General features: G+C 36.8%; 1 protein-coding gene, 1 long non-coding RNA gene and 1 pseudogene across 3 annotated transcripts; 2 read left to right on the top strand and 1 right to left on the bottom strand.

Moving 5' to 3' along the window:
- Positions 1-797: 797 nt before the first annotated feature.
- Positions 798-3134, bottom strand: LOC137724854 (TMV resistance protein N-like; annotated as a pseudogene). Its single transcript, XR_015962146.1, has 3 exons — positions 3131-3134; positions 1946-2575; positions 798-1811 (listed from the first exon to the last, which is right to left on the bottom strand). The product of XR_015962146.1 is annotated as a TMV resistance protein N-like (transcript).
- Positions 3135-5599: 2465 nt separating this feature from the next.
- HCF244 (NAD(P)-binding Rossmann-fold superfamily protein) lies at positions 5600-13011 on the top strand. Its single transcript, XM_068465791.2, has 8 exons — positions 5600-5839; positions 5970-6205; positions 6440-6538; positions 6958-7152; positions 7577-7669; positions 7774-7869; positions 7976-8116; positions 12538-13011. Exons 1-8 carry the CDS (start codon positions 5629-5631, stop codon positions 12712-12714), a joined length of 1248 nt encoding a protein of 415 aa, XP_068321892.1. The 5' UTR covers positions 5600-5628; the 3' UTR covers positions 12715-13011.
- LOC148696860 (uncharacterized) lies at positions 10204-11416 on the top strand. Its single transcript, XR_015962810.1, has 2 exons — positions 10204-10309; positions 11203-11416. It is a non-coding gene; the product is annotated as an uncharacterized LOC148696860 (long non-coding RNA).
- Positions 13012-13350: the final 339 nt, after the last annotated feature.

Here is a 13350-nt window from a genome sequence, read left to right on the forward strand (position 1 = left end):
GCATAATTCTAAGTGTGCATCAGACATTATATTACTCCTTGCATTATGATTTCAAGACGACTTACCGCTGGGAGCTCTGGTAAAGACTGAAGCTTCTTGCACTCGACTAAGCACAGGCGAGACAGCTGAGAAGCTTCTTTGATGCTTGAAGGTATGCTCTTAATTTTGGTTCCGCTCAGATCTACATATTGTAACGAGTTAGAGCAAACGAGGCCGTCAGGGATTTCTAATATACCGCTGTAACCAAGGTTTAGAACTTCCAAGGAGAACAAACCAACTACGATGGCTGCGAGAGGCAACTTTTTAAGTTTCCAACATGAGTGGAAGCTTAGCGTTTTAAGATTTTTTAAATTGTAGATGCTCTTTAGGACAACCTTAAGTTTTTGGCATTCACAAAGATCTAATGTTTGAAGCCCAATTAGATTTCCAGTTGACTGGGGAAGCTCTTTAAGTCTGGTCCCTTCTAAACGAAGAAACTCCAGATGCTCCATTTGCTCGAAAACTTCAGGGAATCTGTAGAATCTAAAGCAATCATTGAGATTAAGTCCCTCAAGATATTTCAACTTACAAATACTTGCGGGGAGATTTTGAAGGTCTTGGCAATACTCCAGTTGAATTTTTTTTAGAGCAGAGAGAAACTTGATTGATGAGTGTAGCTCTTTAACCGCTGTTCCTTGTAAACCAAGAAATTCCAAGTGTTTCATTGGCTCCAAGATTTCAGGGAATTTTTCAAGTTTAGAGCAACCAGTGAGATCAAGTTCCTTAAGAAACTCCAACCTACAAATGCTGGTTTTCCGAACAATTGACCAACCCATCTCTTGTATAATATCATGCATCTCTATGGTTTTCCGTGCTGAATCAATTGATATGAGAGACCTATCAATGAGAACTCTAATTCCAGTTGCGTCAAAGAAACCACGAATACATAACATTCTTTTTACATGTTCCTTACCCTGCCCTTTATAACAGCATGCTATATCAAGAAATATTTCCTGCTCATTTTTTTCTAGTCTGTCATAGCTTACTCTGAACGCATTTTGAATGTCTTTGTTGGGATATTTTTTCAGTTTTTTCAATAAATCTTCCCACTCTTCTTTACTCTTACATGGGAAGAATAACGAACCCAAAATTTCTAGAGCTAATGGAATGCGCCGGCATAATCTACTACCCTTTCCGACAACTTCGCGTAATCTGCTCTAGGAGAGCTATCGTTAAAAGCATGCATATGAAAGAGCCGAAGAGCGTCATCAGTTTCTAATACCCCAACCTGATATATACTTTCATTGTCTTTAACAGTTTTCATAAACACGCTCTGACGTCTACTTGTTATTATGATTCTACTTCCTGGACCATACTGAATATGATCTCCAGCCAGATCTTTTATTTGCCTTGGATCATTCACATCATCAAAAACAATGAGAGGCTTTGTGCGGCTGAGCCGGTCTCGAACAGAAGTTGACTCTAAGGAGAAATGTTCTTCCTTTTGTATCTCTCTAAGAAGTGTCTCTTGCAATCAGTCGACTCCACCTGTTTGCTCTGATTTCTCCCTGACATCTTTAAGAAAACAACAAGATTCGAAGTTAGAAGAGGCTTTCTTAACTACAGCCTTAGCAAGGGTGGTCTTACCAATGCCACCCATACCCCAAATCCCTGCAGAGAAAAAACTTAATGAATCCTTAATACGTAGTAGCGATTCAATTCTTTCGATGTGGCTTTCAATTCCAACCAGGCCCTTAAAATAGTAGTATGTTTCACGTTTCAATTTGGCTGAAATATCTTCCACAACCTCCTCAGTGAAATCGGCCTCAGTACTGTAGAATAGGACAATGAGTGACAAGCAATATATATTATATAGTAAGTAATGCCTTCAACTAGCTTATGAAGTAAATTTGAATCAATTAGTCACAAGAATAAATTGATACAAGTTACAGAGTCAGTTACGTACCCTTTATATTTCGAATTATCAAACCCAGATAAATTGGTTGCTTCCAACAAAGCATCCCTCCATTTTTTCACCTTATCCAAACAGCCCTTGAAACGTTTTTCAAGCTGCAAAAACGCGTCTGCATAACTCCCTTGTTGTTTTTGTACATCTGATGGATTGGTGTTGTAAAAAATGGGTAAAACTATCTGGCCCTTTTTTCTCTTGCATTTGAGTATATGCTCAAGTTCAATCAGACACCATGTGGAAGACGCATAGTTTTTGGAGAAAATGATGATCGAAAGCCTTGACTTCTTGATTGCTTTTACCAGGGCAGTTCCCATTTTTCTCCTCTCTCAAGTCTGTAATCTATGTATGTATCAATTTTCTTGCGCAGTAAGGCAGCATGAAGATGGCTGGTAAAAGTAGGGCGGATGTCTTCACCTCTGAAACTAATAAACACATCATACTTTTCTTGAAGAGTTGGGGCATCATCAGGAGCGTTATCATCATCAACAGCAGAAGCAGCACCACCAGAAGAAGAATACGAAGAAGAAAATGTTAAAGATCTGCAGCACATGTAAAAGAGAGTCCTGATGGCGATGATGATGATGTTGAAAACTTGAATGAACTCAATCAATTCTGTCTCTCTACCTGAACTATGGTTGCACCTGAGACTAGATCAGAGTTTACCATAGAAGAATTGGAATCATAGTAGTTGGTATGCGTATTTAGAAGTCAGAACCGCTCCAGCGAGTACAAAATTAAAAAATTAGGAGGGACAAGGAGTAGTCACTTTCACATACTTAAAAAAATCAATTTCATAATTGATAATGCTACTTTAATCTTTTCTTTTAAATATACACTTAATTAAAAGAAAAATTTGTCCATAGCAAATTTGACCAAAGCATTTTTTTATAAAATACTAGCCTTCATGCACGCACTCACGCTCGTGCAGAATGTATTTTTTGAATCACGCCATGCTACGCGTGACTTACACGTTTTAAATGTATTTATATGCATAATTGACAAAAGAAAAGTTAACTATTTGAAGTAAATGAATAATCTTAGATTATGCTAGAAGAAACCCCTCATAAATCAATTAAAGTAGCTGAATCCACATAATAAAATCAGTCTCTATTGAATTTATATTAAGAATAGAGAAAATAATATTTAATAAACAATTGATTGAATCACATTATTACTAACCCATTGTGAGACTAAGCTCATCCCCCTCTAACTTAGTGTAGATAATATTGTTTGTTCAAAAAAAAAAAAAAAAAACAATTACACAGCTGATTGAATCACATTATTACTAGCCCATTGTGAGGCTAAGCCCACCCCCTCCTCCTTAATGTAGATAATATCGTTTGTTCAAAAAAAAAAATATCATTTGACAACTAATTTAATCACATTATTATCCACGTGTGAAAGATATTTTTTATAACCAACATTATAGCCTCTTAAGATGTTTTGAACGTTTTTAAAAATAGAGAAAATAATATTTAATGAACAACTGATTGAATCATATTATTGCTAGCCTATTGTGAGATACTAATTATTTGAAAAAAAAATAAAAATTTGTACAAAAAAATTAATTCTTAAAAAAATACTGTTAAAATGACGAAAAGACCCCTACCACATTTGATACATTATTTTGGATTGCTTTTGAACTTTTTTTTTTTTTTGGGGCATCTTTGTCCACTTAATTTTGGTGAAGCTTGTGACCCCAAAAATACTATTCACTTTAAGCTTGGCTTTATATATAGAGATACGTACAGACAAACGACGACTATCCAAGAAAAATCATCAGAGATTAGACAAAAATAGACATAAAATATAAAGACGAAATTGCTCAAGCAATTTCGTCACAGAAATTGTCTTTGTTCAAACGGAAGAAAAGGTTATAATAATGAGAGTTTTAACGAAACACTCTGGTGCTATTCATTTTTAACGAAAAATTATATATTTACATTTCTCTAGTACTAGTCACTACATCTTTATTTTTCATTAAAACTATTTTTTTTTTTTTCGTTAGTTTCCTTGTAATATATACATCCCTAATGGAGGACTCAAAAGAAAGAGAGGTGAAATAAATAAAGAATGAATCCAGCTCCTCTGATGCGAGGTAGCTTCCTAGTGCGAGTGCTAGTGCAGGACAGTCAGCCGAGTCCCACTCTAAACAACAATGTAAAACATTGTTTTTTGAAAACGTTGAATTCTCTCAAATTCTTAGGGGAGCACTTTTGCTCACTATCATAATTATAATGTATACATCTAATCATTGACATGTGTTCTTTCATATAATCCTAGTTAACTTTTATACTAAATGTTACTTTTTTAATTTAGAAAAAAAATAACCAAGATTAAATGAAATGACACGTGTCAATTGATTAGGTTTATGGTAAACACACACTATAATTTATGTTGGTGAGCAAAAATACTTCCATTCTTAGGTGCACATCTATATTCAACTGTTAAATTTGATAATGTACATCATACATTGATGTATCTTTAAAGTCAGCCAGCCAACATTCAACATAGTGAATATGCAATAATTAAATTCAGGGGAAATAATAAAAAAGGGATCACTTTCTTAATTTTTGGACTAAAATAGGATTGTTCGGAAGATGCAAAGATCGACATTTTTGCTGCTTGACTATTTTTAACTTTTTTTTAATGGACTATTTTGCTGCTTGACATTTTTCGTTCCCAAATCTACATTTTTGTTCTTTTTTTTTTGGGTATTTTTTCAATTCTTTATGTTTTCACAGCGAGAGTGAATATGAATTTCAACAACGTTAAGGTTCCGAAAGTTCCCCGTTGTGGTGCAGTTCCTTAATTTGAATTTGGTACCAAATATGATTGGGGTTCAAATATTTCAAAGATTTGGAAATTGTAGTTTGAATGGACATGAAGGAATCCAATTAAATCAAAAGAAATTGTTTCGTGAACTCGTTCGCTTTCTTTATATTTGAAGGGGTTGTCTCTGAATTAAAGGAAAAAACCTAAAGCTCACAGCTTTTTTTTTCGAAAAAATGACGTGAGTTTTTACAATTTATATGTGGGTATTTTCGTCATTTATCTTTTGTGCATACTATGCATAGTTGGTTTGTCCTATTTGAGTCCAAAGATTAAGAAAATGGGTGATTTTTTTCTATTTCCCTAAATTCAATGATCATATTGCCACTATTTTTTTCTTAACAAATGATATTATATACAGTAAATAAGAAGGAATATGCTTATCCTCACAATGTGCTAATAATAATTTGATTCAAATTTGTAACTTATATAATAATATATACTATTTGGGTTACGGCACAATACAAAATTAGAAAAACTAATGAAAATGACTTGAAAATTTTGAGTTTTAATGATAAGGACAAAATAAAGGGTAAAGTGAATAGTATCATGTTTGACTTTTTAGTGTAAAAATGTAGTTTTTCGTTAAAATAAACAGTAGCGTAGATTTTTCGTTAAAATTCTCTAAAAAAATTTCTCCAAAAAGAGAAGGAGCAAAATTAACGATGCATAGCATTTGAATTTGATCAAATCAACTCAACTCTCACATAGACACTCGTTGTCTCGACTAATTGGGCTTCATTTAGAAGTCGGCCCAAAATGACAAGTGGCAGAAATCCTAATCCACTTTGGCGAACGACGTGGCAACACTGAGCTCCATTGTTCCATCTCTCCCTATCTGTAAAATGGAAAGCGTCCGTCCAGTCAGTGACAGACAAAGGGAGAGCTTGATAATGGCAATGGCTTGGAGGCTTCCTACCCAGCTGCCAACACCCGGAAACCTCCATCACTATGACTCCAAAACGCTGTCGTTCCCAGCCTCACTCTCATGGTGCCGGACTTTAGCTCCGGACCATCTCCTTCCTTCGTCATCTTCTTCCACCTCCACCGCCACTGGTTCGTCTCCTTCTCGCTTCAACTGGAAAGCTTTACTTTTTCCACTTTATTTCACAAATTTGAAAAGCGCCCATTATTTATTTTCAAATTTGAAAAGAACCCATTTTTAATTGTTGATTTATGTGTGCAGGGACCAATACGCGGCGTTTCATGAACTGTAGGGCCAGGGCGGGAGCTGGGGCTGTGAATCTTGCTCCGGGGACACCCGTCAGACCCACCAGCATACTGGTGGTCGGCGGCACCGGGACTCTGGGGAGGCAGATTGTGAGGAGAGCACTTGATGAAGGCTATGATGTTAGGTGCTTGGTTAGGCCGAGACCAGCCCCTGCTGATTTCCTCAGAGATTGGGGTGCTACTGTTGTCAATGTAATTCCAATTCACCAACTCTTATAATCTTATATAAATCTCGAAATTTTCACTATGATTCAGTATTTCTTATATGTAAATTGGCTTAATCCTACTTGGGTTCTTGTTATTTATATAGTAAGTATTTAGAAGTTGGAGACATTTTGTTTGCTTTTTTTATTTTTTATATTTTTTTATTATTTTTTTTTATTTTGGAAATGTCAAGTGGTTGATGAATGAATGTGTGGTGAGCAGGCAGACCTTAGCAAACCAGAGACCATACCTGCTACATTGGTAGGGATTCACACAATCATCGATTGTGCGACGGGTCGTCCCGAAGAGCCCATAAAAAAGGTGAGTTTCTGTACATTAATAGTTTTTGTAATCAGCCTAGAAATTAATTCCCATGTGTGGATCATCTTTTGAAGCTACCACTGATTCGGTTCATTCATTGCATATGTAGATCAAAGAATATCATTGTCTACTTTTCCTTTCCTACTTGCATTACAGTATTGTGGCATTGTCAAAAAGGAAGCTTTTTGTGTATTTATGTTATTCCTTGTTCAACAAAGAAACTCAAAGAAATTAGAAAAGGTCTGTGTTCATCCTTTAAATAAATGCTCCGGCTGAATTTAGAGAGTTGTTAAGAGATTCGTGTATCCATCTTCAGGTCTTCAGAGATCCTGAAGTTATTTTATATGTTGCAGTAAACATACCAGACTTACTTCTGTGTCCCTCTCTTTTGGTCTTATCTACCCATTTGTTCTATTTAGGTAGATTGGGAAGGAAAAGTTGCTCTTATACAATGTGCAAAAGCAATGGGGATCCAAAAATTTGTATTCTATTCCATCCACAACTGTGACCAGCATCCCGAAGTTCCACTTATGGAGATCAAGTATTGCACTGAAAAGTTTCTCCAAGATTCAGGCATAAATCACGTCATAATTCGTTTATGTGGATTCATGCAAGTAAGTTTCACTTAAACTTCCTCTTTTATTATATTGTTACTGGCGTATCCAAATTTGTGCTTTCCCTGCCAGCTTGATGTTTCAAATTAATTTCCGTATCTTCTTAATGTTCTTGTTCTCATATAGCACTCGTCCAACCCCTATCATTTCTTTATCAGAAAGACCAATTAAACTGGATAGAGTTATAAAAGTAGCATGTATAAATATCATTCACTTGACAAAAACAGGCATGCAACCAAGCACACACCCTGAAAAGGTTATATGCATATACCTGGAGAATTGTTTATAGCTCAGAAGGGAATCTTTCCAAAGACGTGATTTCATACAACAATCAATATTTATGTATGCTAGTTATCCTTGCCTTGTTAATGTAGTACTAAATACTAAGTGAAAAAAGCTTATCTTTGCGTTTTTACTTTCTCAGGGGATTATTGGACAGTATGCAGTGCCTATATTAGAAGAGAAATCGGTATGGGGAACAGACGCCCCCACAAGGATTGCATACATGGACACCCAGGTTAACTATGCATTGATCATTTACCTGGTTGATCTAAGGATTACTTTTTTTTTTTTTTCATGTCGTCATGGTATCTGAACACTTTTTTTTTGTGTGTGTATTAGGATGTAGCTCGCCTGACCTTTATAGCTTTAAGAAATGAGAAAGTCAATGGGAAGCTTCTCACATTTGCTGGACCTCGCGCATGGACAACCCAAGAGGTGAATGAGAATAGTTTACCACCAGAAGCCCTTCATTGTTCTTAAATCTTCTCACTGTGCCTCACCCCCATTGTCACGTTCTTGTGAACATGCCTTTTTCTTTTAGGTAATCACGTTGTGTGAAAGGTTTGCGGGCCAAGAGGCAAATATAACTACAGTCCCAGTTTCTGTCCTGAGAGTAACCCGTCAGCTAACTAGGCTGTTTGAGTGGACAAATGATGTTGCTGATAGATTGGCATTTTCAGAGGTAAGTTCTTAATATGGTTTTGACAGTCATTTACGTAAAACAAGTTATTATATTTTTGAAAAATTGTAATTTGCATTGTAATTGTTGTTTTACAACATTTGCATTCTGAAAAGTTCTGTTAGTGTCAAGTATTTTGCTAAGTTATGCAGGATAACAATAAGAAAAAGGATTGAGGAATGCGAAAGTTCTTCTCTGCTAAAGTTGCAGAGAGAAAAAGTATTTCTTATATTTCAAATGAGCACGCACACACACGCACTCTTTTACAACCGTTTTGCCTTAAGTTGGATCCAAAAACAACACATTTGATCTCAGCCACACATCTAGCTAACTTTTAGGATCACTACACATCGCTAATTTAGCCTTACACTTGTCATTTTGAAGACTAAGTGCATACACAATTAACATTAGAGGACTTCTTATTTACTCATCAGCTCATTACTTACAGTTCTACACTCCCCTTTAAGTTTTGAGCTGATTTCACTCCAAGTTTATCCCTGAGATAGCAAAACTGATCCTTAGCCAATGACTTTGTGAAGATATCTGCTAGTTGCTCATTTGTAGGACAGTAGACAAGATCAATGATCCCTTCTTGTAAAGCATCCTTGATGAAGTGATATCTTCGATCAATGTGCTTAGTTTTCTGGTGAAACACAGGATTCTTTGTGATAGCAATTACAGCAGTATTGTCGCACTGAAGTGGAGTAGCCTTAGTTTGATATTCACCAAAGTCCTCTAACACAAATCTGAGCCAAATTGCTTGTGCAGTTGCCTCTGATGCACTAATATACTCTGCTTCAGCAGTAGAGAGTGCTACACAATTCTGTTTGACTGAAGCCCAAGAGAAAATTCCACTACCAAAAGAGAAAGCATACCCTGTGGTGCTTTTACTGTCATCCACTGAACCACCCCAGTCACTATCACAGTAACCGATTAGAATTGCATTTCTTCCCTTCACATACTCCAAGCCATAGTCAAGTGTTCCTTTGATATACCTGAGAACCCTTTTGGCTGTACCATAATGTTTGTTGGTAGGGCAGTGCATGAACCTTGCAAGTAAACTAGCTGCATACATCACATCGGGTCTTGTAGCTGTGAGATACAATAGGCTTCCCACAATTTTCCTATATTGTTCTTCATTTACTGGACCACTGCCATCATCTTTGCTAAGCTTCTCAGTGGTAACCAAAGGTGTAGCAACAGATTTACACTCACTCAAGCCAAATTTGTCCAACAAAGATATAGCATACTTTCTTTGATGAAGAAAAATGCTTGTGTGTGTTTGGATGACTCCCATTCCCAGAAAATGATGCAAAAGCCCCAAATCTGTCATTTCATACTTTGTCATCATATCCCTTTTGAATTCTTCCAACATTTGTTGACTATTATCCGTGTACACAATATCATCTACATATAGAGACACAATTAAGATTTCTGCTTCACCTCTGGTTTTAGTGTATAGAGTGGCCTCACTTTGACTCTTCTCAAACCCACATTGAGTGAAATAAGAGTCAATTTCACTATACCGGGCCCTTGGTGCCTGTTTTAAGTCATACAAAGCTTTATGAAGCTTGTAGACTTTGTCTTCACTCCCCTTGACCACAAAACCATCTGGCTGTTCTACATAAACCTCCTCTTTGAGTACTCCATTCAGAAAAGCAAACTTGACATCAAGTTGGTATAGTTTCCAACTTTTCTGTGCTGCCAATGCAACTAATGTTTGAATTGTATCAAGTCTAGCCACAGGTGCAAAGGTCTCATTATAGTCAACACCTGGTTTCTGAGCATATCCCTTGGCTACTAGCCTTGCTTTATTTTTCTACACTGATCCATCAAGATTAAGCTTGGTTTTGAACACCCACTTAACCCCAATTATAGGTTTATCAGTGGGTCTGTCCACTAGCTTCCATGTTGCATTCTTTTCAATCATCTGCAATTCATCTTTCATAGCTATCATCCATGATTCATCCTCAGCTGCCTCATCACACTTTTCAGGTTCCACAATGCAGAGATTGCATTGAGCTAGAACATCATCCAGGTTCCTCCACCTCAATGGAGTATGATCAAAAACTTGAGATTTTCTCATACTGCTATTCACATCACTTGCTGATTCATGAGAAGATAATAAACTTGGTGTTTGGACATAGTTCTGACCTTCAGGAGTTGTTTCAAGTGATGTACCCTTAGGCATATCAGGTAGCTCATCATGATTAATCATAGTTACATAATTCTCAGAGATCTTCCACTCCCAGGCTGCTTTTTCATCAAACACATCTCTCGAGAGTATAAGTTTCTTAGTAAGAGGATCATACACTCTGTACCCCTTTTCACAAGTGGCATAACCTACAAATATGCCCTTGACACTCTTTGCATCTAGTTTCTGTCTCAACTCACTTGATATATGTACATAGCACAAACAACCAAAGATTCTAAGATGTGCAATCCCTGGTTTTCGACCACTGAATGCTTCAAATGGAGTTATATCTCCGAGAGCTTTTACCTATTCAGTATGTAGATAGCTGTGTGTACAGATTCTGCCCACAAATAGTAAGGTAATCCTTTATCATGAAGCATGGCTTTTGCCATTTCAACTACAGTTTTGTTCTCTCTCTACAACTCCATTATGTTGTGGAGTATAAGCCATAGAGAGTTGTCTTTGAATACCTTCATCTTCACACGACTTGTTAAACTCACAAGAAGTGAATTCACCCCCTCAATCACTTCTCAGGCATTTTACTTTAATACCACTCTGTAGCCTACTACATTTGTCCTTATATCAACCAACAATTTCTCATTTCCAGTCATGTGGTTGCTGCAACCACTGACAACATACCATTCGCCATTGACAACAGATTCAGAGATAGTGCTATTTGCATAGAACAAGTTTCCTGTCACCTCTATTTGATTAGCACTATTTGCCTTTTGAACTGATTTGCCTATAGTACACTCTCGAGCCCAGTGTCCAAACCTTTCACAGTTATAGCATTTAGGCTTTCCCTTATACCTACACTCACCAAAGTGGAATTTAGAACATACCTTCCACTGTGGTTTTGTGACTGCTTGACCCATTAACTGTGCATTTTGTGCAGGACTAGCATGAAATTTCTGCTGGAACTTGGGTTTTGAATCCCATTTCTTGCCCTTAGAATTCCAATTCTTCTGGAACTGAGATGGACCAGATTGAGCTCCACTTCTATTTTGTCCCTTTGGACTCATTGAGAGAGATGTAAATGCCTTCCCAGTAGTATCAACAGCATGCAAATCAAACCGTTGTTCTTGGCTTTTTGCAATTACCTCCTGCAATTCTACAATCTCCAAACATTTTTGTATTTTCTATAACCAAACAGATAGGATCATATGGTTTACTTAGACTAATCAGAACCTTTTGCCCAAGTCTTTCATTAGAAAGAGATTCACCGAATGTTTTCATCTGATTAATCAATTCATTCAGCCTTGTAAGATAACCAGATAGAGATTCATCATCTCGCATCCTAGCATATTCAAATTCTCGTCTAAGATTTTGAAGTTTTACCGATCTAACCTGATCACCACCATGGTATTCTCCATACAACAGATCCCATGCCATCTTAGCTGAATCGGCATTGGCAATCCGAGGGAAGATCTGGTCAGAGATTGCATTTTGTATGATTCCTAGAGCCTTCGCATCCTTCATGAACACAACATTCATTTCTTCATCGACTGCATCTTCCGATGACTCTTCAGTTTCCTTCTTCTTCTTCTTCGAATCGGGAGTTGTAATCCCCTTTTCTACCAGATTCCATAACCCAAGAGATTTGAAAACTGTAACCATCTTAAACCTCCAGAACTCGTAGTTCTCACTGGAGAAAATGGGAGTTCTCACCTCCGAGCTTCCAGATCCAGACATCTTTGACCTGAATGATAATGAAACTCCGGCAACCTTCACCGAGCTTCGAGTGAGCTTCAATTTAGCTTAGTGACCTCACAAATTCACACCCATACTCAGTTGATCCAACCTGGCTTTGATACCATGTTAATGTCAAGTATTTTGCTAAGTTATGCAGGATAACAATAAGAAAAAGGATTGAGGAATGCGAAAGTTCTTCTTCTTTGCTAAAGTTGCAGAGAGAAAGTATTTCTTATATTTCAAATGAGCACACACACACGCACTCTTTTACAACCGTTTTGCCTTAAGCTGGATCCAAAAACAACACATTTGATCTCAGCCACACATCTAGCTAACTTTTAGGATCACTACACATGGCTAATTTAGCCTTATACATTTGAGCCTTACACTTGTCATTTTGAAGACTAAGTGCATACACAATTAACATTAAAGGACTTCTTATTTACTCATCAGCTCATTACTTACAATTCTACAAGTTCTTATACACACTGTTTGTTCTAACTGAGAGGGCTAATGCCCTGTGTTTTGGCATTTGTAGGTTCTTTCAAGCGATACTGTTTTCTCTGTTCCAATGAGCGAAACATATGGTCTTCTTGGGGTTGACGGAAAAGATATAGTTACACTGGAGAAATATTTGCAGGACTACTTTACCAACATATTGAAGAAATTGAAAGATATCAAAGCACAATCAAAGCAATCTGATATTTACTTCTGATACAAAGAGTATTGTATAATTGTAAATGAAGCGATGTATGTATCGAAAAGTCCGATGATACCTATTAACTCATGCAGAGGTATTACACTTCGATTGGGTACTCGTAGTTTTCTATAGCATCTCCCTAGAAAAATTTTGGAGCAATGCTTTCAACTTTCTGTGTTCATAAGATCTGTTGCCTACTTTTTATGAACATCCATTTCTGTTGATACTATCCCGTGAAAAATTGCGGTGATATTCAAGATGTTAACTTTTTTTCTTGGCCAAGTTAAATACAAATGGCACTACTTGCGCTGCTGTTATTGCCTCCTATATATGTTCATAGATTGCAACTTTCAAGCCCCAATGAAATATATGCAAGGCCCCATTTTTTCTTTTGTTTTTGATAAATATCACACAATGGCCCAAGAACCACGACCAAGATTTTATGGGTTCCAACTGAAGCTGCAACAGTTGAAAATAGACCCTTGTGTGGAACTCAACTCACACATCCTTCGGTGTTTTTTTCCTTTCCCTCCCAAATATGCAAAGGGAAATGATTTTTGCATTCTATTTTTCTCATCTAACAGTTCGCTCTCCTTTTCTAGTCTTTAGATTGAACAAAAGCATAATCAAGAGATAAAAATAAAGATAAGA

The sequence above is a fragment of the Pyrus communis genome, chromosome 5, assembly GCF_041283825.1.
Source record: "Pyrus communis isolate YQ-2024b chromosome 5, ASM4128382v1, whole genome shotgun sequence".
Classification (NCBI taxonomy): Eukaryota; Viridiplantae; Streptophyta; class Magnoliopsida; order Rosales; family Rosaceae; genus Pyrus; species Pyrus communis.

Bases quoted from the DNA above. Each gene is read 5' to 3' on its own strand.
- HCF244 (XM_068465791.2), top strand. From the start codon at position 5,629: ATGGAAAGCGTCCGTCCAGTCAGTGACAGACAAAGGGAGAGCTTGATA. The intron at 6,539-6,957 runs GTGAGTTTCTGT...TGTTCTATTTAG, and splicing joins CCGAAGAGCCCATAAAAAAG to GTAGATTGGGAAGGAAAAGT. The intron at 7,670-7,773 runs GTTAACTATGCA...TGTGTGTATTAG, and splicing joins TTGCATACATGGACACCCAG to GATGTAGCTCGCCTGACCTT.